Genomic DNA, 23072 nt, shown 5'->3' with positions numbered 1-23072 from the left:
TACTCAATATGCATATTTACATTGCAGAAATAGTTGATTAGTGACACAAACTGATTCTTGTAGAGATATTTAGATGAAACGGTATCTTAATTCCTGCAGCAAGGAATGTAGTAAATCTATACCACAAGAAAAATATCTCTGTTAGACTGGAGAGCTCTGGAAACATTTTAACCAAGGTAAGATTGGTGCTTGGTTACAAGATAGCTATTTAGAAACTATGTAGGACGATTTATTTTAATGAAGGCAATCTGTTTCGAAATCCATTTTAATGAACAAGGGGTTTCTACACCGCACTTATTCTCATGTGATTGTCCTGAAATGTATCCTGTTGCGTTATTGCAGTTTCTTGTATGGCAAACATTTTAAAATTGGTCCAGACAATATTTGATTTGATAATTAATACCAGCATCAAAGTCAAAAATCCCATCACATAAACAAACAAAACTATGAACTTAAAACATTTAAAAATTGTATCCCAAAATGTGGAACTTTATCCCTGAAACTCAATGCCTATATATATTGAGGAACCTTATTAGGGGTGTGGTGACAGGACTGATGGTGGATAAAAGTCTAAGAGAAATTTGAAAGAGTGGCGGGCATTGAATTTCCTTCCAGTTTTTTCACTGACAACATTGATATTTTGTTATAGTCTACTATAACCACAGATAGTGTGAACACAGTCAAGGTTGCCACTTTGGCTACTAAGAAAAAGCGATAAAGAATAGAGAGAGTAAAGCTCTTTCTGAAAGACTGAATTTTTTTATGTATTTTCAGTTTTTACTCAATTGTTTTTATTGTAACCCTCTCAAAGAAATTCACCATAGAACTAGAACAGCTTACTGCTAGAAAGTACGCAGCACACACTTTTGGCAACATATTATAAGAAGTGCATGTCTTAAAAAAACAAACACATTTGATTTGTATATTTTCATGCCCGTGTTTAAAACAGCATTACAATTTTTGGTTATTGTAGTGATGTGTGAACGGTGTTTGCAAACAAAAATCTTCTATTGCCCGCTACGCATTATATATATATATATATATATATATATATATATATATATATATATATATATATATATAAAGTTTAAGAAAAAGGAAAACTGCTGTGTACCAAAATGATCAGTAAGAAAAAAGAAAAAAGAGAAAAGGATATTTCAGGTACTTTTCAGGTACTTTAAAAGGTAGAATAATTGATTACAACTCAATTATCAGGTTGGTTTTAAAAATCAGGTTGGAAATTATTTCTGATAAATGTACTTGTTTTAAAGTTAAATAAAAAAAAAATCTATCTATCTATCTATCTATCTATCTATCTATCTATCTATCAATTTATATATGCCCGCCTTACTGGTACCAGACATCCCGTAAAAATATTTTTAGTAAACTATAACAATACAACCTGTCTCAGAAATGTCCAAAATAAAAATGTACAGCTACACAAATCCCAGGAGAACAGACTCTGGTCATGCCAAACACACAGGCTTTACTTTGAAATACAGGCCAGCCCGTTTCTTATTTAAACAACAATAAACTCTTGTTTTACAGTTCAGTGAAACACTTGACACTTCCTTTTAACAACAGAAAGGTTTAATAGCATTGTAAAATAACTCAACACAAGAACAGATTATCAATAAAGGTTGCATTTAAAAAAAACAAAACAGTAAATTAATTTGATGGGAGTTTTTATTTTTTGTTTCAATAATTCTGTGATGTTTGCATTAATGGGTACATTGTAAACAATTCACAGGCTGAACTGTCCTTTTTATTTATTTATTGTTTAAACTGCCTTTTAACTACAGTAAACCTTACACCAACTAAATATCAAAGCATTAGGAGAAAGAACAAAAAACACAAAATATACAAATCTTCATTAGATTCAATGTTTATTAAAATAATTCCAGATGGAAGACTTGTTATTGTACAGCATTACTGGAACAGATGAATATCCATCACATTCGAGAGAGAGAGAGAGAGAGAGAGAGAGAGAGAGAGAGAGAGAGAGAGAGAGAGAGATTTTTAAAAGTAAAAACAGTAGTAGAAAAAACACAAAAAAGGTAGCAAAAGCAAGTACCTTACACCCCCTTAAACATAATTAAACAATTAAAATGAATCCAAATAAAAGTAAAGTACCTAGAAAAAAGTTTCTAATATACCATATAAATTAAATTAAAACTCCCATGAGCAGCTATTCAACCTATGATACACCAATAAAAAAATAGTTTTAAGAAAGCACACACTTCAAACTGTGCTTTCTGCTTTGATTGGAAAGTCTTCTTCCTTCATTCATTTATTACACAGTATCGTCTCAGTTTGACACAGAGAAGGCATAGATATGAATAAGCCTTGTGCTCTTTTGGTCCTCTGTGCCCATTCTACTTTTTTATAGACCATTCTTCACCAGTTGGTGGATGCCCGTCTCATCAATGACCAAAGGCGAGTGGAAGACCTGGCCTGACACCATTTTTTCCAGTCCCTGAAACAATTTTAAATGAATAGTTACAGTACATAGTTTCTTGTCCACATATATGCACTTTAAAATAAAATAAACAAGATGCCAAACTATGGAAACTGTACAGTGAAGCCTAGCAGATGCTTCTTTTATCAGCTAAGCCAGTTAGTGAAGTAACAGAAATAAATTCCTGCATCTCCTTTCCACCTGGACATTTGTAAATTCCACAGACAGTGACATCATCAATATTGATGGACATTCTATTGATGATGTCACTGTCTGTGGAATTTACAAATGATATGAAACACACCCAACCAGAAAGCTAAAAGAACACAAGCTGATTTTCAAACTCGGCAGTTCAAAACCTTTTGGGATGAACATTCTACCACCCACTTGGCTTTATTTGAAATTAATTCTTAAAAACGAACAACTATGGCATTTTAGTTGATGAAGGACTGGTGTCCGAAACGTCCTAAACACTTTTATATTTATGTTGGACATACACATTTTTTTATTAAACTTACCTCTCCTGCATAGGAAACCAGTGGCGAGATTTCACATTTGATTGGCAGATCTGTCACATCTTTTAGGCTAAAATAAGAGTAAGAAAAAAATATTGAAATGTACTTCTTGTTGTGTGTATTTTTGTAAGAAAGAAACATGTGCCTTTAAGATTGGAAAGACATTGATGACACAGCAGGGAAGAGAAAGGTTTTATTGACAAGAAATCGAAAGGTTAATCTAATGTGACGAAACGCTCTCTCTGAGAGTCCAATTTTAGAACTAGGTTGAAGTCCTCTTGGCTTGTCTTAAACGTTTTATATATTTTTTAACACTTTCCTGATAACCTGCCAATAATTACTATATATGTATTTAATCTAGATTTGCACGTCATCTGTGTTCATTATCACTATTCCTGAACCTTTATCTGCTGGTCTTATCAATTAACAACTCAGTCATAGCTTGTTCTTCAATATTGGTTAAATGAAGTTTACATTTTTTCTTTAGCCCTACTATAATTTCTTGTTTAGCTACTTCAATATACATATCTAACCATTTATCTCTCCCATCCGGAGCAGTCCAAGTGCTTGTATTATTAACCTTAATCTCATGCTCATAATTACCATCTGAAAAAATATTCTGCTAATCTCATGCGTCTCTCCCACTCCTTTAATTCAGTGGCCAGTTTATCTTTATCGATGTATTTTTTAGTCGGTATAAACAAGTCCTTTACTCAATACTGCTTTTTGGGATGTGTTTAAAGTTTACCCTTGATAAATTCAATGCTATGTCTTCTGTCTTTTCTTTAGTATATTTGGTACCATTTCCATTTTATATATAAAAATAAATCTGTAACTGAACTGAGACAGCTTGGTGCGACTTGAATGTTGGTTTAGTTTTCTTTTTGTTTTGTGGATCTGTAAGTAGGGGACGGACTAGATTTTATAATTTGTGACCAAGTATGAATATTACTAACAGTATACTTCTTACTTGGCAACAGTGTACTGTTCTGAGTACATTGTTATGACTATTTTTTTATTTTTTTTCCAACAAACTTATTTTTTTCAGAGAAACTTGATTAAAGACAGTGACAATAAAGCTGTAATCTAAAGAAATCACCGATTGCAAAACATGCCCCAGCACCTTTCTCCCAGCATGCACCACACTCTTCTGTTAGTCAGTGTGAAAACGAACAATAGCAGCTTTTAGACTGTGCTGTTAAATTCACTGACTGCACCTATGTGCCTTACATTGTACTAAAACTATTCTTTACATTGACTGTAAAGAAAGCAAAGCCCCACCACCATGCACCATATATAAACCAGAAAATATTTACTTCTGATTGAGGTCAGGTGTGACTGTCCCTGAAGGTCCATTTCTAGAACTGACATACAGGAATAAATGATGGTTAATGAAAAACAAACACAAAAGTAACATACTGAAGGTGTGCGTGCTCTAAAACCTCAGTTGTGGTGATATACAATAAAATAATTGAAACACTGAAATACGAAAAAAAGGGTACAAATAAGAACAAGTGTAAAGACGAAAAAACCAAAAGATATCAATATAAAGATAATGGAAAAAGTACAGTGAAAACAATTAGGTTTTTGTGACTTGGAAACCTATATCTATTTGACAGTTATTTTTGCACAACATCACGTAGTACATAAAGTATTAAAGGAACCCAGTTTGATCAGTTTTCCAAATGGAAAGATGTGTGTTTGTTTACCTTGGGATAGCTGGGATCTTGGTACCATTTTCATCTACAAAGTGCCCTCCTGCTGTAAGCACCCAGCGGTGGTGTAGAGACATCAGTGCGTGACGAGCTGTGGTGGGATTGTCTTTCCCGTCCTGACTGTCTGCATTCTTCAGGGGTGAGAACTCATCTTCCCTCAACGCTTCGTACACTACAAAGGTCCTGGCGTCGACAGAAATGATAGAAACTACAGGCAGCCATACGTACAAGCAAATGCTTCTACTGTTCAGAACCAAAGAAGACAGGCTTAATATAATGTAGGAGTACATTGTAAAAGCTGTCTTTAGAATAATATAATATGTACTGTGTGGCTGTGTGGTGCAGTGGTTAAAGAAACAGGCTTGTAACCAGGAGGTCCCCGGTTCAAATCCCGCCTCAGCCACTGACTCATTGTGTGACCCTGAGCAAGTCACTTAACCTCCTTGTGCTCCGTCTTTTGGGTGAGACGTAGTTGTAAGTGACTCTGCAGCTGATGCATAGTTCTCATGTTGGGAGATCTAAAACTGAGAAATAGGAGTTTTGTTTCCCCTTTGAGTAGTATTATTATTTGTTTATTTAGCAGACGCCTTTATCCAAGTCGCCTTGGATAAAGGCGTCTGCTAAATAAACAAATAATAATACTACTCAAAGGGGAAACAAAACTCCTATTTCTCAGTTTTAGATCTCCCAACATGAATCATTAGCTCCTGTGTAAAACTGTAGCCATTTGACAACTCTCTCCTATTGCCATTGGAAAATCTCACATCTGAGCTGCAAAAATATAGCTTTAGCAGGAATTAGAAATATAATCTCTACTAAAAGGAACAAAGTAGAGGAGCAGGTGTTTTAAATCCTGCACATAGATCTAAAAAAAAAAAAAAAAAGATACATACTTTAATATTGACAGCAAGGACCTTTACATTGCTGTTTTAAGAAAAGAGGCAAATAAGAGGTCTGGGTTTTCCCAAAATTACCCCAACAAAGAGCCACTTCAAAGGCAACACCTCATGTTGAAAAAAACAATTACGCATTCCTCACATCATCATCAGAGGTTTTTGCTTTAATTGTCAAACATTCTGGCTTTTAAAACTGGACTAGTTTCTTTAGCTTTATCCAAAACTAATGTTTGCATGTGTAATGTTGTATCCTGTCTCAAATGCTGCGTGAGAGAACTGAAGGATAAATCTACATTTGCTTTTACAATGTTCAATTCTTTAAGGGGGAAGAGCAAGCTGCCAGCACCACATATGTTAAACCAGGATGGAAAGTTATTGAACTCACTTGGCAAACTGAAAGATGTCAAAGACAAATTTCTCCATTTTAATCCCATTTGGTTTGTCTGGTTTGATTAGCTGTCCTTGCGAGTCCACATGCTGAATTTTCTTCTGTGCCACATGGTGCTGCAACTGAGGCTCGTGAATTCTGAAAGAGAAAAAGGGTAAATTAATCTGTACATCTCCTCTATTCTACACAAACATGTTACAGCAGCACTGCACACTGCAAATAGCTCTGCATATTAAAGACACTGCATATGTGACTTTACCTTTTCATAAAACTGCCAAAGAGAGACAGAGTACCTTATTTTGAAGAAAATGTAAAGGCATATTTTCTGATAAAGTGCAGCTAATGAGTAATCCAAATTATATACATATTTATATTTTTTTTTAAATAAGTAGCTTGACTTACTGGACAACGTCTTTAAGGAATGACAGCGTAAAGAAGTGGTTGGCAATGTTTCCACCACTGAACATCAGCCGGCCGTCCGAGCTGCGTTTTTCTGCAGTCGCCAGGCTGATTTCACTGTACTCCACAACTTGATACTTTCCATCCACCTTGCAAATAACTCCTACAGGCTCTATGGGGTTTGTCTTCTCTACTACCTACAGAACAGAACAGTCAAAGCAGTGGTCAAATAAAAAAGGCTCTACTCAAAGACCCTACCATATAAAATGTTGCAATAGAAATATGAAACTGTAGCTTCTCTGCTCTTCTCCTTACGTTAATCTGTTACAATAATTATCTTTACCTAGAAAATAAGGCTCTTGTTTCATGTACTGCACCAAAGAAACATTAAGAGTAGTCTATTCACTGTGGCAACATGATTCAGAGAATCTGCATTACTCCACATCAACTACTGATTTCACAGTAAAAGCCAAACACAGCAATGAGTTAAAATTACAAACATCAATGCATTTCTAGAAGGGATGGTAATCCACCTAGCGCCAGTATTTTTGAACTCCAGAAAAAGAAAACAAACTCAGAACAGATTTCAACATAATATAATTAGCCTAATTCATCCCAAACATCTCACACATCCTGGAAAGGAAACTGACCAGGGTGTATTTTTCCTTTTCCATCTACAACTTAAAAAGAATGACTTAAATCACCCAATAAAATTGGATTACACACTCAAGGAGTGGACAGCTGCAGTATAACGACATGAGGACTATTGCTAACTTTAAAGAAATTTCTAATATACTGCCGGTTACATTCAGAAATACATGCATGCCATACATACATTTTACAATTTACAAGGATAAATATTTAGTTGACTGAATGTACTCAAGTCTAGTCTTGTTATTTTTGGAAGTGGAAGAATTTAGAAGTTTTTAGCACCACCATGTGTCCAATTTGAAGAATGCATATCATTAAATAATGCTGTGTTTTGCTACACATTCAGGGACTCGCATCCAGTTTGAACAGTTTCTTCTTAACACTGCAGACTATTACCTTGGCTCCACAGTCTGCCCCTTTCTTCACACAGAATCCAATGAAGGTGGGGTCAGCCACCTTCACCAAGATGTTATCCACACAGTACACGTGAATATACTTGATCCCTCTGCTTTCCATGTTGTCAACTATCTTGTGTGCGCCCAGCGCTCTGTAAAGACCCCCATTGCCATCTAAAAAAACAAAATACATACTTTGAATTTTGTATAAAACAAATTAATTATTTTCACTAAATCAAAAAGCATGAACAAGTTTATGTAAAAGTATGTGAAAACTGTGACCAATGTTTACCACTATTGTTATACTGCCACCTGTGCTACTACATGGAAGTATAGGTGCTAAATATCCTTATAATTTACAATGGACTCTGCAAATATTGTATTAGCCTTTATTTAAAAGGATCAAAATTAATCTGTATAACAAGACTAAGTTATGGGAAAATCGCTGGCTGAAATACAAGGAAAATGTCAGGATTGTGATCAAAAGTAAGTTGAACACATAATACAAAAGTAGAGTCAGTGAATGACAGTCATGCATTTTCTGGCATATAGCATTTACTTGTATCAATTACCAATTGGTGACAATCTCTCATGGTTCATCAAAGTAGAGGACCTGCCTACACGCACTCCCACTTAAATGCACTGCTACTTCTCTTGTGCTTAAATTAACAAACACTAATCCACTTGCTTGCTAATGTACTTTTTGCCACATTCTTAAAGAGGCCTGGTGGTCCAGTGCCTACAGAAAGGAGCTTGCTACCAGGAGGTTCCAGGTTCTCTCAGCCACTCTTTGTGTGTGACCTTGAGCAAGTCACTTAACCTCCTTGTGCTCCGTCCTTTGGATGAGATGTAAAACCGAGGTCCTATTGTAAGTGACTCTGTAGTAGGAGTTGTTGATGCATAGTTCACCCCCTAGTCTCTGCAAGTCACTTTGGATAAAAGTGTCTGCTAAATGACTAAATAATAATAATAATAATAATAATAATAATAATAATAATAATAATAATAATAATAATTATTACACTGTATTACCTGGAGCCATGGAAAGTTTGCCTTTTTCCTCCAGAATCAGTTTCCCATTGAAGTCCATGGCTGGCAACATGCCTTGTTGGAAGAAGACCACATTTTCTTTCTTCAGGCCAAAGTAATTACGCTGGGCAAAAAATTCTTTGCTTGATTCCATAGTCCGACCACTGGCCATAATATACCTAAGGATTGAAATTAGCAGTATGGTTTGAAAGAGAACCACCCTGTACAAAACCTATGCTAGAGATTACAAATGCAAAACATCATGTATGAATACAGTCATTTGTATTGTAATAGCATGCTGGTACTAGGTAGTTCAATGCATGAATAACAGTTTAAAATACTAGACTGCCTCAGGCTTTTCAGTTAGATTGCCTGGATTACCTTGACATTTGTAAGATGAGAATCTGTCTTGGGTCTGAAACCCACATTATCATCACAATAAAAAAGGGGGCCAGTCATATGGCTTCTCAGGCTAATAAAGAAAATTGATTTTAAAGTCAAATAGAATGGTGGAGGGAATGTGATTTTAAGTTCTTCCAATAGGAAAGAACATGATTCAGATTTTGAACAAATTTAAATCAACTTTTAGAGATTAAAAAAAAAAATATATATATATATATATATATATATATATATATATATATATATATATATATATATATATATATATATAGTATTTTTATTTTATTTGTCAGTTTATAATATATAAATATTTCAAAATCTAACATTAAAATACTGTACTACTATTATGACTTTCGGTAGACTTTTGCGATATAATTTTGTAGTTTCTTTGATTACATGATGTTATATATATTTATACTTCTACGTCTCAATCCTAAAATTCTAGGTGATGCAGAACTTTTGGCCATAGCTGTACAGACCCTGTAGGACGGTGTAACAGGGCCAGGAGCCCTGTACATGAATAGGGGGCAGGGTAAAGCCTCTGCCACTGGGCAATGTATTATTTTGTATTTGTTTTGTTGCATTATTATTATGATGATGATTTATTTATATGTATTTATGTATTTTTAAATGACGGCGTAGCCGTGCGTTTGTTTTGTTATTTTGTGTTCTGTGTTCTGGCAGAGGCGAGGTCGGCAGCTCGTCCTCTGCCAATATTAACTGAAAACCTTGTGTAGAAGGTGGCCATCTCCCGAATTAATTAAGTGCTTAATTGTTGCTAATCGGGAGATGGTCACCTGCATAAAAACCTGCAGCTCTCTGCAATCTGGGTGGGTGTTCAGAGGAGTGAACGAGACCGAGAGTTGGAGAAACTAAACTGAAAGTAAATAAGACCATAGGGTCAGTGAAGGCGATTGCCCAGCCTGACCTGGGTTTTGTTGTATTAGTATTAGTATTTGTGATTTGTTTTTGTTTAAAAATTAGGCCTGCAGTACTTGCTTCTTTGTTTTCTTCCTGCATCTGGCCTGACGTCACCACACAGCCATCCCTGTCACAGAAGGGTTGTCCCATAACATGGGAAGGAGTGTATAAAAAGTTTTACAATAGTTAGTAGCTAGTGAAGTTAAGGTAGGGTACGTAACCAGTTACAAGGAATGGAACTAGGCACTTGCAAATATATTCTTTAATTTAATTGATTAGCTAACACATTAGCAAGTAGGATGATACGGTACATATTACATGCACATGCAATGCAATTCTAATATTTTAGTACAGTACTGTAATGTGTATGTCAGGGTTAGTAAATTATGTTTGTTTTTTTCTGTGAAAATACCAGGAGAATCAACCTGCTGTACAGCCGATTTCCTGGATTCTGTGGAAAATCTGTATTCTGATTGGTTCAGATCTCGCCCATCTCTTACCATGGAATTGTGCTTTTCACCTTATGCCTTTCTTCAGCTAACCGCTCCAGTTTTAAAATGCGCTCAGCCTGGATCTGAAAGAGGGTTTTGTGCGATGGCAGACCAACATCATAGATTCCTTTGGGATAAGAGACTCCGAGCCTTGTGCCTTGACCACCAGCAAGAAGAAGAACAGCGACTTTGTTCTGGGAAATGTGGAGGAGCCCTGAACAAGAAAAGAGAGAAAAAAAATAAAAAAATTAATACTCACATATACAAAAAAACTTAATATTCACATATACAAAAAAACTATTAATATTCACATATACAAAAAATGATAAAAGGAGGAAGGTGGGGGAAATGAAAGTTATACCAGGAATCTTCTTTGCTTTTGTATTTTTTCACTTCAAGTCAATGCTCTGTTTTGCTCTTAAAAGTAATCTGGGAAATGTGGGTTTAAACTACATTTAAAGAAATTAACTTCTACTTGGTTACCACTAGTCATGGCCATAGGCAGCAACACTACTTCTGATGCCCCAAGCCTAACACCCAAGGAGCATCAAAACATGAACTGGATTAGAGGGTTTCGAGAAATATATTGCACAGGTTCAGAGCGCACTATTGAACAATAGGCTTACTTTTGCATAGATGATACAGTTGTTTTGATATACTAAGGCACTTAGTGGATTCTAAGGAGTTGCAAAAATAATTAACATACAAGGAGAACAAGTTTAGAGTATACAGCCTAAGGGACATAATTGCTGGAAGAACTGGTCTGGATAGCCATGCCTTCAGTGAGCAATGACTCTCCCAAACCAGATGCTGCAACTGGGAGTGTTGGATTCAGAAGAAGCCCTGCCTTGTAAATATATGCTATTCTACCATACACCCTTATTATTGGAGGTTTGCCTCTCGGAAAAGAAATGTGTAAATACCAGTACCTCTTGTTGTGCCTTATACATTAGACTTTGCAAACATGGCACTCTCCTATCCCTGCTGACTCACTTTTCTAGAATAGTATTGTTTTTAAATGGGTAAGTCAACGCCTAGAGACATGCTAATAAGGAAAATAAACCTGACCCTTAGACACAACTAAAACATACTAAACTACTTTCACTATGAAGCAATAAGCAATAGTTTACAGATTAGGCCTACAAGTCTGTACTGTTTATTGCAGCTTCAACCAATAAAAAATAGAAATTCAAACAATCAAGGAATGACTTCATTAAAACTGCGGTCAGGCATTTCATACTCATGCATTTCTTTCATCCACTAGCAGAATGTTGCTGGGCGTAAGATTTTAAATCATGTACTAACTTATTTCATACCCACACCAAGTTGCTCTTTAAGGTTTGGCAGCCATTCAAAGGATAATTCATGATGTTGTCACACATTCAAAATGGGTGATGAATTGAGTAACTGTATTGGCAATACTGAAAGTAACAAACCAAAAAAACATTTGAGTGAAGCATAAACAGTAGCAGATGTAACCTACTGACCTTTTCCATTGCCTGTGATCCACTATGGGACTGCATAGTGTACTCATGTTATGATTCAACCGAGAGTGAACTATACAGGCCTTTTGGCTTTGGAAGCCAGGGAAATTAATACAAGCCTTGACAGATTAAATTTATTACACCACCAAATTATAGTATTTTACCTAGAAATTAGGTTCTGTGAAAGTTGTACAGCGCAACGGAAAAGAAATACACTGACTGGCCACTAAACTGGAGAATGTAGACATAAGCTGTGTGAGAATTGTGTGCAACTACTCAGCAACAGCCATGGGAAAGCAGAAAGATCATCCCAAAATAACGTGGCTGCATTGGTCAACGTGTCCATCAAGGTGTAGCTAGATATTAGAAACGAATAGTAACTTGCACTCAAACAGGGTACAATGCCAAAACTTTCAAGGTTATATTACCAACCTTCTTCTTCCCACTCTTTCAACATGTCTCGGTCGCGTGTGACGCTGCCCAAAGCCTCCCTGGGCACTGGCTCCATCTTTTCATCGATCTTCTCCTCCTTGATGTGGCCAGACACCTTCATAGCGTTCTGGAAGAAACTGCTCAGCTCCTGGAAATCCATACTTTGCAGCTGGAGGTACAATTCAGTCTGTTCCGCCTCACTCAGCTCACCCCAGAACTGCAAGAGGTGGGCCTGCCCAGCTTCAGCAAGCTTCTCACGGATCATTCTCATATCCATTATAATAGAGGAGTATTATACGCAACCTAAATATTTAACAAAAACACAAGAACAAGAAGAAAACAAAAAATAACTAACACTTTTTGTCTATAGTACAGCTTTTGAAAAATCTGGTTTAAAATAGTGCAGCAGAAGGGAACATCGCACATTTCTTTGGACATACTGAACTTGTTCATCTTGTTCATTATGGCTCAATAAGTAACTCTTGCCTCAAGAAAGTTAGTACCTGTACTGGGTGTCAATAACATACACAACACTGAAGGGAGGCAGCAGAAAACTAGTTATGGGTACCACAGTTCTAAAGTGTGCTGCCCAGCAGTCCACTGTTCACCCTGACCCATTACATTTAAATTTGACATTCCCTTTTTTTCATGTAAAATTACCACTAGCACCTGATCATAAATACTCCTTTGTTAAAAACTCGTTTAAATATAAACTAAATGAGCTGTTTCTTACTGTGTGAATAACAGATACGTGGACCCCCTGTACCACCACAGACATTTTTGTCTTAGGTGTATGAAGTGCAGCGTGTGCTTGTTTGACTGCTACACAGCAATGCCTAGGTTTTAACAAGAGGAATTAAAAACCAAACTAATTATAGTTTTAAATATGAATCATTAAATTCGACTACTTGCACAGCAGTAGTTTACAGATAAAGAAAATACAAGCATGATAACCCAGTACTGTACATGTTGCGATCTTTCATTGGCTTGAGCTAGTAGTAGTAATGAATGTACACAGTTCGTATACCGATAGAAATTTACCAGACCCGTTCAACACACTGATAGTAAACTTCAGAACTAAACCTGTGCTCGTGCTAAACAATTACCTGTTATAACGTAAGCGATAAATACATACCTTGAACCTGAGCTGTCGCCAACACAAACTTCTCACCACTCTATCAAACACAGTCTGAGTATCATCCTCCTTCTCTTATCCCTTCGGTTCCGCCCCTAGGCTCCCCCTCCTACATTCGTCATCTTGACGTGGCAGTTTCACTAGCAACTATACACCACTATAGTAAAAACATATTTTTGTATTTAAAATCAGTGACAGTGTGGCCTCAACCAAATCCTTTTCCAATGACACGCACGCACGCACACCCAAACGTTGCCAGGGCCAACCTATATTCCACCGTAGGCGTATTTTTATCAGGCTATACCAATACGACATTACTATTATTATTATTATTATTCATTTCTTAGCAGACGCCCTTATCCAGGGCGACTTACAATTGTTACAACATATCACATTATACATTATTTCACATTATTTTTTACATACAATTACCCATTTATACAGTTGGGCTATTAGTGGAGCAATCTAGGTAAAGTACCTTGCTCAAGGGTACAACAGCAGTGTCCCCCGCTGGGGATTGAACCCACAACCCTCCGGTCAAGAGTCGAGAGCCCTAACCACAACTCCAAACTGCTAGTTTTTTTATTTGATTTATTTATAAAGCATTTGACAGGTTATTAACAACAAACTGTTTTCCAAAGTAACTGCATTTGTTAATTCTGGACAGTTTCAGATTTACAGCGATTTAAATGTCAAATACAATCAATTTTTCAATCTCGTTAATGTAACTCTTCGCAGTACTCGTCTGTGTGGGGCTCAATTCATCCCAGAACTGGCAGTATTCGATTTGTTCATATTTACCATGAACACGAATGACAGTGCCTCTGGGGGCTGTCGATTCTCCACAATTCCAGTTTATTCGTTTGGAGACACTACCTGTCCTGTAAATTGGCTGTCTAGAATAGAACATATTTGATGGGGACAGTGGCTAAGGGATCCCTGATTTCCTAAAAGGAGACGAGTGCAAACATTTTACATGTTGATAGATGTTAGAATTTTCTTTAAAAAAAAATAAACATTTTACAATTTGTCCCTCGCTTTCAGTTTTCATGTTATTGTGCTTCATATGCTGTAAGTGTTCAAATCCTTAACTTCCTCTTAACAGTTATCCAATTACCAGATTTTACTGTAACCAAACATTTTATTAAAAAAAAAAAAAAAAAAAAAAAAAAATTAAACTGTAGGGGTACTAGACGTCTTAACATTTATGCCAAGGTGCTTAAATTGTATGGAAGAAAATTACTTTCCCATACTTTTTTAAATTGTATATGGAGATAAAGGTAGATAAAACTGTGCCTCATTTTATCTGGTTGTTATCCACTTTATTTACAGCAAAACACTATTCTCAAACAGCAGTGCTAGCTGTTATCAGCAACTATGTTGGGGGAAAACACAGATAATAGGTCTTGAGAATGTTTTGTGAGCCTGCACTGATCTCAAAATAAGAATGAGTCTTGGTAGGGTGCAGTTAACACCAACCCTCTTTATCTGCTTGGTTGTCTTCTCATGGGAGTGAAGCAATGACATAACGCAAGCATTTGGTTTTAATTGGTGTTAAAAGTTCATTCAGATTTACTTGGCTTACATTGATGTGTAGGTATATTGTTGTGGAAGGTTTTATTTAATTTGATCTTTGTTATCCATGCACTGCTTTACACTGTATTAATAAAACATTAAAAAAAAAACCTTTGTATTGACAAAACCTTCTTTAAATAACTCATAAAGCTTTGTGAAACAGGTATGATATACCATTCCTGTTCACACCATTTTATTTATTTCTTACCACCATCTTGTATTTGTATACTTATGTCTATTTTGTTAATTTGTATGTAACTGTAATCCTTATAGCCTTTTTCCTCAAAGCTAATCAACTTACTATGTTCTTTCTCAAGCTGGGTCAAAAGCTAGTAAATCCACTAGATACATTCTATGTTAATTGTATTGCATTTTAATAGCTGTGCTTAATAAGGTCTGCATTTCATTATTGTGTAGGTGTATGTCAAATGTGTTTATGTTACTGCTGCCGTTGCCATAGCACCTCACTGTTTATGACATGCTGGCTCTCAGCTGATCAAGAAACCAAATTCTCATTGCAATCATGTTTGAAATGAAAACAATTTTGGAACACCCTGATTTACATCAGAATTGGCTAGATACCTGAAACAATGCATTGTTCTGTGAATAAGACAGGGTGTGACTACTCTCTGATGAGACATTTAGAGACTAGCATACATGTACTGAAGCAGTCGTTTCAGTGCATACATATTGAGAGATAACTTCAGATGGCTTTTTATTATTTTATTTTCTTAAAGGGGATAACACAAACTTGTACCAGCCTCTCCTTTTCACTGATTTGTTGATGAATCCAAATTCCATGTTATAAAATCCTTATCTGGTCTGTCATGTGTTTCATGATAATTGAAAGGGGGGGGGGGGGGGGGGGGGGGTGCTTGTGGGTAAAGTGAAACGAAATACAGAATTAGAAAAATTGTATTTGAAAGAGTGTTTCTTATACTCCACAAAACCTTATGTGTAAGGCATGTAAAGTAGGAGTGGAGAACAGCGACTGTACTTTGGAAATGTCGATACTCTGCATACTTAAACAAAGTAGTCAGCACACCCAGGGGTGTTTGTCATGTTCAGACCATCGTAGAATAAATTATATATTGTACACCAGAATACAGTAATGAGTCAAGTTTTTTTGTCCATTATTCACAAAGATGCATGAAGAAGCTTCTAAATTAACTTATTGATAGTTATTGATATGAAGTGTTGTAATGTCAACAATTTGTCTTATTAAAAAAAAAAAAAATTGTATAAACCCATTATAGAACTCATCACCAGAAGCTGGTTTGTGATTGCTTAATTATGATTGAGTGTTATTTCATTTGACAGGTTTAATAGAGGTGTAGTTCTAGAACATGGAGACGTGCTATGTGCCAGGGCACCACAGATAATGTCTTTATCACAAACTCTTAAAGATGTACACCTGATAAGACAACACATGATCAGCATATATTAGAGCAGTTTTATTGCTATTTTGAAACCAAGAGTATCGATCTGGGTCATTTATACTACATACATGAATTGAAGAAATCTGTGAGATTGGAAAAGTATTTTCATATTCAGTTTCACAGTATACCTACAGTAACTAACACCCCTTTCACACTGGCATGCTCTACCTGGGTTGGAACCTACCCGGACCAGGACCCAGTGTCAATGTATCAAGCTTCTCTGGATTGAACATCAAATGTTGATTAGAGCAAATGTTTCTTCATCCCTGCTGCAATCTGGCTCATGGTGTGTCTCAATCAACACAAATACGGCTAAACAGAATAAGCAGAAATGTTCTTGCAGAAGTGAAACTTTCACTGCAGGGGTGGCTGTTTGTTATTACGTCGGCTCACGAACGGCCGTCAAGCATTTTGCCTCGCTCAACCCGGGTCAACCCGAGTATGCCAGTGTGAAAGGGGCTTGAGACAGTTACACACATTCATTGCAGTATATGCCCGGGTCTGCAGATTGCAGTAAAAACATATGTAAAATAAACTGATAGAATTACTTGAAAATACGTAATTAAACACTGGGATTTAAAGCAACATAATTTGACATGGCTACTTGCTTAAACTTCAGTACTGATGAATCAAAAAGGTCATGTTAAGTTTAGTCAGTGATTGAGGAGAAAGATCTACAGTAACTGATAATTATAGCTTTCTGTTAAAGTGCTTCAAGTTATTATTATTATTATTATTATTATTATTATTATTCATAATTTATTTATTTATAATAATAAATTACAGACAAATCCACATTCATGTTTACCTGCTGAACTCTAAAGTACCACTGATAAGCTCAAGAGGGAGCTATTTTTTTTTTAATCTAAAAAATAGATAAAAAAAAAAAAATACAGCCATAGCATCTGATTAATTGGATCCCTAAAATATGGTAAATAGTAATAAGTACAAATAGAGTGAAGCTAATTTTATCTTCACCCATTCGTTTCCAAAGAACTGTATACAGGGGCTCCTTTCCTTTCATACAGGTTAGTATACAGTTCCCATGTTCCTCATTTTTACTTCACAATCTTACAACCCATTTTCTCTTAAACTTTAAAGCATCACATATTGAAGATCTGGTCATACTTCCAACACCTGTGCTGAGGCTACTCAGTGTTGCTGATTACAGTCATCTTCACAATATCATTGATATGGTACGTTTTTACGTACTGCATTTAAGTTTGTATAACACAGTTGGGAATTTGGTGCTGTTGGAAATAAATACGTTTTGTCAATACAACTTTGTTCATTTTTTTTCAAATCTTTAAATCTTTTTACATCTATCAGATGATACCACTATAGATTAAACTTCACAATTTAAGTCTAATTTCAGGCTGCATGATGACAAAATCTGATTTTGAGGATCAAAACTTTATTTATTGTATATTTTTAGAAATTGATAAAGAAATCTATATTTGTTACTAATATGTGTTTGATTAGTGTCAGTTGTATGTATTCCGGGACATAAAGTCAAAAGCACAATATAAGAGATGGGCAGCTGAATGGCAGTTTCTATTTTCGGATCCTGTCGGATGTTGTTGAAGACATGAAAGAAGACTGCCAGAAATATGGAGAAGTTGTTTTTCTGCTGGTCCTGAAGTAAAATCCTGGCAAATGCCAGGTAGAATTTATTGTTAAATTACTTCTTGTCCAATTCCAGAGGCTCATTTATAAACAACACTATGCTCAGCACCCATTTTTCACAGTTTCTTTTTCTTGAATTGTCATCAAAAGGCACAGTCTTTCAAGCTCTATCATTGTCTCCTGTCACTATGCTTCTGGTAGAGCTCCCTCTTGAGTTGTAAAAGCTTCAGACAGCCCGAGAACGGGTGGTTTAACCTGTTGATACTGAGAAAATACAAATGAAGAAGCTTCAAATGTAGAGGGGACAACAGAACTCAGGGTAGTGTTGAAGCGTTTTACATTAATTAATTAATTATTTCTTAGCAGACGCCCTTATCCAGGGCGACTTACAATTGTTACAAGATATCACATTATACATTATTTCAGATTATACAGATATCACATTATTTTTACATACAATTACCCATTTATACAGTTGGGTTTTAATTGGAGCAATCTAGGTAAAGTACCTTGCTCAAGGGTACAACAGCAGTGTCCTCCACTGGGGATTGAACCCATAACCCTCCGGTCAAGAGTCCAGAGCCCTAACCACTACTCCACACTGCTGCCCATGTTGTAATTGGTTTAATTCATGTTTATGGCTGTGGATGTAAATACTATTACAGCTAAAAACAAACAACAAAACACGTCCTTGCTTGTAACCAAAACCATTTTCTAGAGCTGGGCTGACAAAACCATTTTCTAGAGCTGGGCTGACAAAATGTTTTGTCTTGGCTGGAAGCCATTTTTACATGATGTTTACATGCTAACCTGAACTTAAGTCAGTGTCACAGAGATTTGTATGCCATTCTACTAGAATATGTATCAACATATGTATGGATTCATATAACGTTTCAATGTAATGAGGATTGCTGCAAACACTTATGTATTTATCATAGTGACTGATAAGGGATTTTCCTCAACAACATTTGGCAAGACTATTACTCAAGATTATAGTAACACAATTGCTAATTGAATGCTGGGCTTTCTTGAAGATGATGTTATAATGCAGTTGAGGTAGTCAAAGTAAGTAGCTTCAATTATCTTTTCAATGTTTTTTTAATATTGCCTTTTTATGATTTGCAATCATCCTGAGTGCTTCTTATGGCTACTTTGTTAAGGTGCTTTGGCTTGAGTTCAGGAGATCTAGTTGTTCTATTCTAGTTGCCTACTACAGACATAGCCCAGTTCAATGCACACTTTTGTCACAATTAATCAATTATGTTGTACACACTTTCGTATTACTGTTCTACATGCATAGAGTAAGTTCGCTTTGGCATGGTGAAGATGCTGTGTAGATGAAGCTGCTGTCTCCTTCAAGAGGCTTTCAAAACTGACATTCCATTGATATGCCATTTCAATGCTTACAATGCAGTTAGGTACTTTCTAAACAATGATACTGTTATTTAATAATTAGACGCTACACATACCACAAAGTGGTGCTGGCCAACATGTAATTGCCAGGTCAAAGTCCTGCATAAAAATACAAAAGTGACATCTGGCATGGGGCTTGTAAATGACATACGGGTTGGCAAACCTTATTTGAAACTCACAAATATAGGCTGTTTTACCAACTTCAGAATTATCTAAACACTTGAAGGATTTACACTTTCTGATATAAAATACAGGTCTACACTGCAATTCCTTTAATAGCCACAACTGCTTTCTGTTTGGTGCTCACGGAGATCAATTAGGATATCTTATATTAGAGAACTGTTAAATACCTACTTCAAGCATTATCTGTGCTATGTTTGTATTATTATTTTTTATTGGCATTTTGAGATTTGACTATGTGTAGAAGGAGCCAAACGGTTGGCCTTGTTAGTGTGATGTACCTGTCACATTGCTGCCGTTTTGAGAAGTTTGAGCTCTGAGTGATTTTCATTGGTAGCTGGCTGTCTTTCTACATATTGTACAACTGTGTGTGTGTTAGTAAGGTACATAATAGGTACACAAGCAGTCTTTTGCACTGTTTTTGTATATTATGGAGTTGGAGAATAACATACATGTTTTTAATTGCAGACAGGATTTAAACATGCCTTGCTGGTACTGAAACATATAATACGCATATTGTAGAACATTTAAACAATATAGTTTGGAAACTACTTTTGTATGTAGAAGTAAAGCACACATGAATCTTAGTTCAAATCATGAGACCATTATTATGTGAAGGAATGACTCCCTACTGGAGAAAAAGGCATACTGATGCATAATCCAATGCTAGAGGTTTGCATTCTGAATCACACCGGACATGCTATTGGACTAGTTTACTGCACAACTTTGCGCTCCATGTTTTACCTCTCATGTACAGTGCTGGGCCTCTCAGTTTAGTAATAGAGTTGTTGTTTTATCATTCTGAAAAACTGGCATTGATATCAAACCCTGTTTGTGACTGATTTATAAACAAGTTTCCTACACACTGCATCATCATTGTAAAGCTACCTGTTAATAATATAACTCTGAACGGAGGTTACTGAACCTGGAAATTCCCCTTTTTTATAATGCATGACTACTACCAAATGGAGGCTGAAATGCAGTCCAATGCATAACAACATTCTCCATGATTAAACAACAAATGAATCAGGTTTAAAAAAATGGCTCAGCAAAGCTGTTTTGCAGGTTCTGGGTTTTACATCAACTGCTGTACCAGAATAGTCTGTGAAGCAAGTAAGTTACAATAGACTCTTGCTACTCTGACCCCAGCTAGTTTTAACTGACCTCTATTTCAAACCACACTAGCACACAGCTGTAAAAAAAACAAAACAAACATCACAATGGTACAGGTTACAATCTGAAGGGGATTCAGTCTGCTGTATATAATAATATTCAATTACTGTACACAATGTATTGTTTAGAAGGCTTGCTGTGCCTTTACTTGTTAGTACTATCTTAGTAATTGTAAATATGCTTACTATTGACCAAAAATTGTCTGACCGCTCTTTAAAACCAACGAACAGAAGGTCCCAAAGTCGTGGCCATGACTTCATTTAGTTATGAAACATACTTTGATTCTATTTTGTATTTCAGGTGTTTCCCAATTATACTGTCTGCAGTCTAAAAATGTCTTATGGAGGCTGTGTGGTCCAGTGTTTAAAGAAAAGGGCTTGTAACCAGGAGGTACCCGGTTCAAATCCCACCTCAGCCACTGACTCATTGTGTGACCCTGAGCAAGTCACTTAACCTCCTTGTGCTCCGTCTTTCGGGTGAGACGTAGTTGTGACTCTGCAGCTGATGCATAGTTCTATTTGTACTAGTCTCTGTAAGTCGCCTTGGATAAAGGCGTCTGCTAAATACATACATCTTATTTGTTTATTTAATACATTCTGTTCTGCTGTCGGAAATATTAGTTTTTTTTTTTTTTTTGTAAAAACAAAAGTAAGCTTTCTAATACTGCTGTTCTGTTGTAAATCTGAGCATTTATTTGGAGAAAACTGAAGTGGTGAAACCCCTTTAATTCCAGGGAGCATTGCTTTAGAAATATGATGTGATCAAATATGTGAAGGGCACAAACAAGAAGACAGAAGTGGTCTGAATCGTTTTCTACGGATATTCAGGTGGATCTAGAACGTTTGCACTGTGACTCAGTTACAGTTAGATTTATCAAACATTTATCAAAGTATTAATGTTTGTCTGTTTTTCATGTACCCCATGCAAACTAAACAGCATCTATTTATTCATTCAGTTATACACAGACATTCTTTCATGATGAATGCTGATTAAAATCCAATCTGGAATTCTGTTCACAATGTACAATTCACAAACGAACCTCAATAATATGACATGTATGCCAACTAGTATCTCTCAGTGTTTTTTACACTTGAAAAGTAGCTTCATTATTCTCCAATCGCTTTTTAATAAGAATTAAATTGACTGGAAACAGAATGATGGAGTCTGATGCTGAATAGAAGATCATTTCACCCATAAGATCTTTGAATGCTTGTTGATTAGAACTGTACATTTTCTCTTGTTTCCCTAGCAATCAGCAGAGGGCAATGGGGTGAAGCAGAAAAGTTCACAATAGTTTCTTTGTACTCTGTTTTTTATTTTGCATAAAACTTGTGAAGTGCAAATGAAGGGAACACCAAATACTTATAAGAATAGTTGTAACAAGTACAGAAGAAACCTATATAACTAAAAACACTGGTATCCAGTTTTCCATTCACGAAAAATGCTCGTATCCTTGGCAGTCTGAAATAAATATTGCTAGAAATGGAATTATATCAAGTTGTCTTTGGCTAAAATTAGGGAATGTATACATCAGTGGAGTGTGCTGTGGTGACAAGCAAAGAATCAATGAGAACACATTATTTCATTATAAACAAGATTTATTTAATTACACCAAAAGACACATACAGTACTTTGAAGACATACTGTGCCGTACATTTCTATTTATTAACAATGTAGTAGTGTAATAGAACCACTAGAGGGCAGCAAAAGCAAACTGTATGTTGTCATACATATAGATACACATACTGACATTTATATTGGGGACTGGAGGTCCAATTCTATAAGTGGAAAACGTTCTATGCAAACAAGCAGCTATAGCCACAGTACACCTTTATTACATGCTTAATTTATTCTATTTACCACCACTTAACTCACACATCCATAGATGGTCTAAGGACCCAATTCAATGAACTTTTAGTTCAGAAAAAGCGGTAAGTGAAAATATAAATGCACACATTGTACAGAAATAACGTGGAGCATTGTTTTTATTGTCACATCATCACAAAAGCATAAATATCCAAAACATTCTACCTCCACTTATTGCATGAATCCAAATTTTCCTAAAGAGCTTGTTCCTAGCTAAAAGTTAACTGAAATGGGCACTTTGATGATATTTGGTTGTACAAGTTTGAAAGAAGTAAAGGAAAAGGCAAGCTGTGCTCCACTAAGACACCCCTTCACTGGAAAACAGTAAAGTGCTTGTGCTGTGACACAGAGACTCGTGTCAGTATTGTCCACTGAGCAGCGATGATTGGCCTAACTTAGTGTTCAAGTTTAAAGAGGTCACAATTTCCAGAAATGGCAACAATGCAAGCCTTGTCATAGGCCTCACCACTTGTTTTTTATTGTGTGAAT

The 23072-nt window shown here is 35.9% G+C and overlaps 1 protein-coding gene across 2 annotated transcripts; it reads right to left on the bottom strand.

Annotated features, from left to right (window-relative positions):
- Nucleotides 1–1572: 1572 nt before the first annotated feature.
- LOC117404120 (UDP-N-acetylhexosamine pyrophosphorylase-like) lies at nucleotides 1573–13432 on the bottom strand. 2 transcript variants are annotated; one of them, XM_034006867.3, is made up of 11 exons: nucleotides 13312–13432; nucleotides 12177–12479; nucleotides 10270–10474; nucleotides 8450–8625; nucleotides 7419–7591; nucleotides 6375–6568; nucleotides 5970–6110; nucleotides 4683–4871; nucleotides 4290–4337; nucleotides 2977–3043; nucleotides 1573–2476 (listed from the first exon to the last, which is right to left on the bottom strand). In XM_034006867.3, the coding sequence occupies exons 2-11, from the start codon at nucleotides 12451–12453 to the stop codon at nucleotides 2384–2386; spliced, it is 1563 nt and encodes a 520-aa protein (XP_033862758.3). In that variant the 5' UTR covers nucleotides 12454–12479; nucleotides 13312–13432; the 3' UTR covers nucleotides 1573–2383. The 2 variants fall into 2 exon arrangements, with proteins under 2 accessions (XP_033862758.3, XP_033862767.3); XM_034006876.3 differs by lacking the exon at nucleotides 4290–4337.
- Between the last annotated feature and the right edge of the window lie 9640 nt (nucleotides 13433–23072).

Source organism: Acipenser ruthenus, chromosome 10, assembly GCF_902713425.1.
Source record: "Acipenser ruthenus chromosome 10, fAciRut3.2 maternal haplotype, whole genome shotgun sequence".
NCBI lineage: Eukaryota > Metazoa > Chordata > Actinopteri > Acipenseriformes > Acipenseridae > Acipenser > Acipenser ruthenus.
Note: the sequence above shows the minus strand (reverse complement) of the source record. Positions and strands in the feature narration are given on the sequence as shown.

What these genes read in the sequence shown, in the direction of transcription:
- LOC117404120 (XM_034006867.3), bottom strand. Translation starts at nt 12,453, where the DNA reads ATGGATATGAGAATGATCCGTGAGAAGCTTGCTGAAGCTGGGCAGGCC. An exon ending in AAGATCCCAGCTATCCCAAG is followed by an intron (nt 4,338 to 4,682) that starts GTAAACAAACAC and finishes CCTGTATGTCAG; the next exon opens with TTCTAGAAATGGACCTTCAG. An exon ending in TGGTTTCCTATGCAGGAGAG is followed by an intron (nt 2,477 to 2,976) that starts GTAAGTTTAATA and finishes AAATTGTTTCAG; the next exon opens with GGACTGGAAAAAATGGTGTC.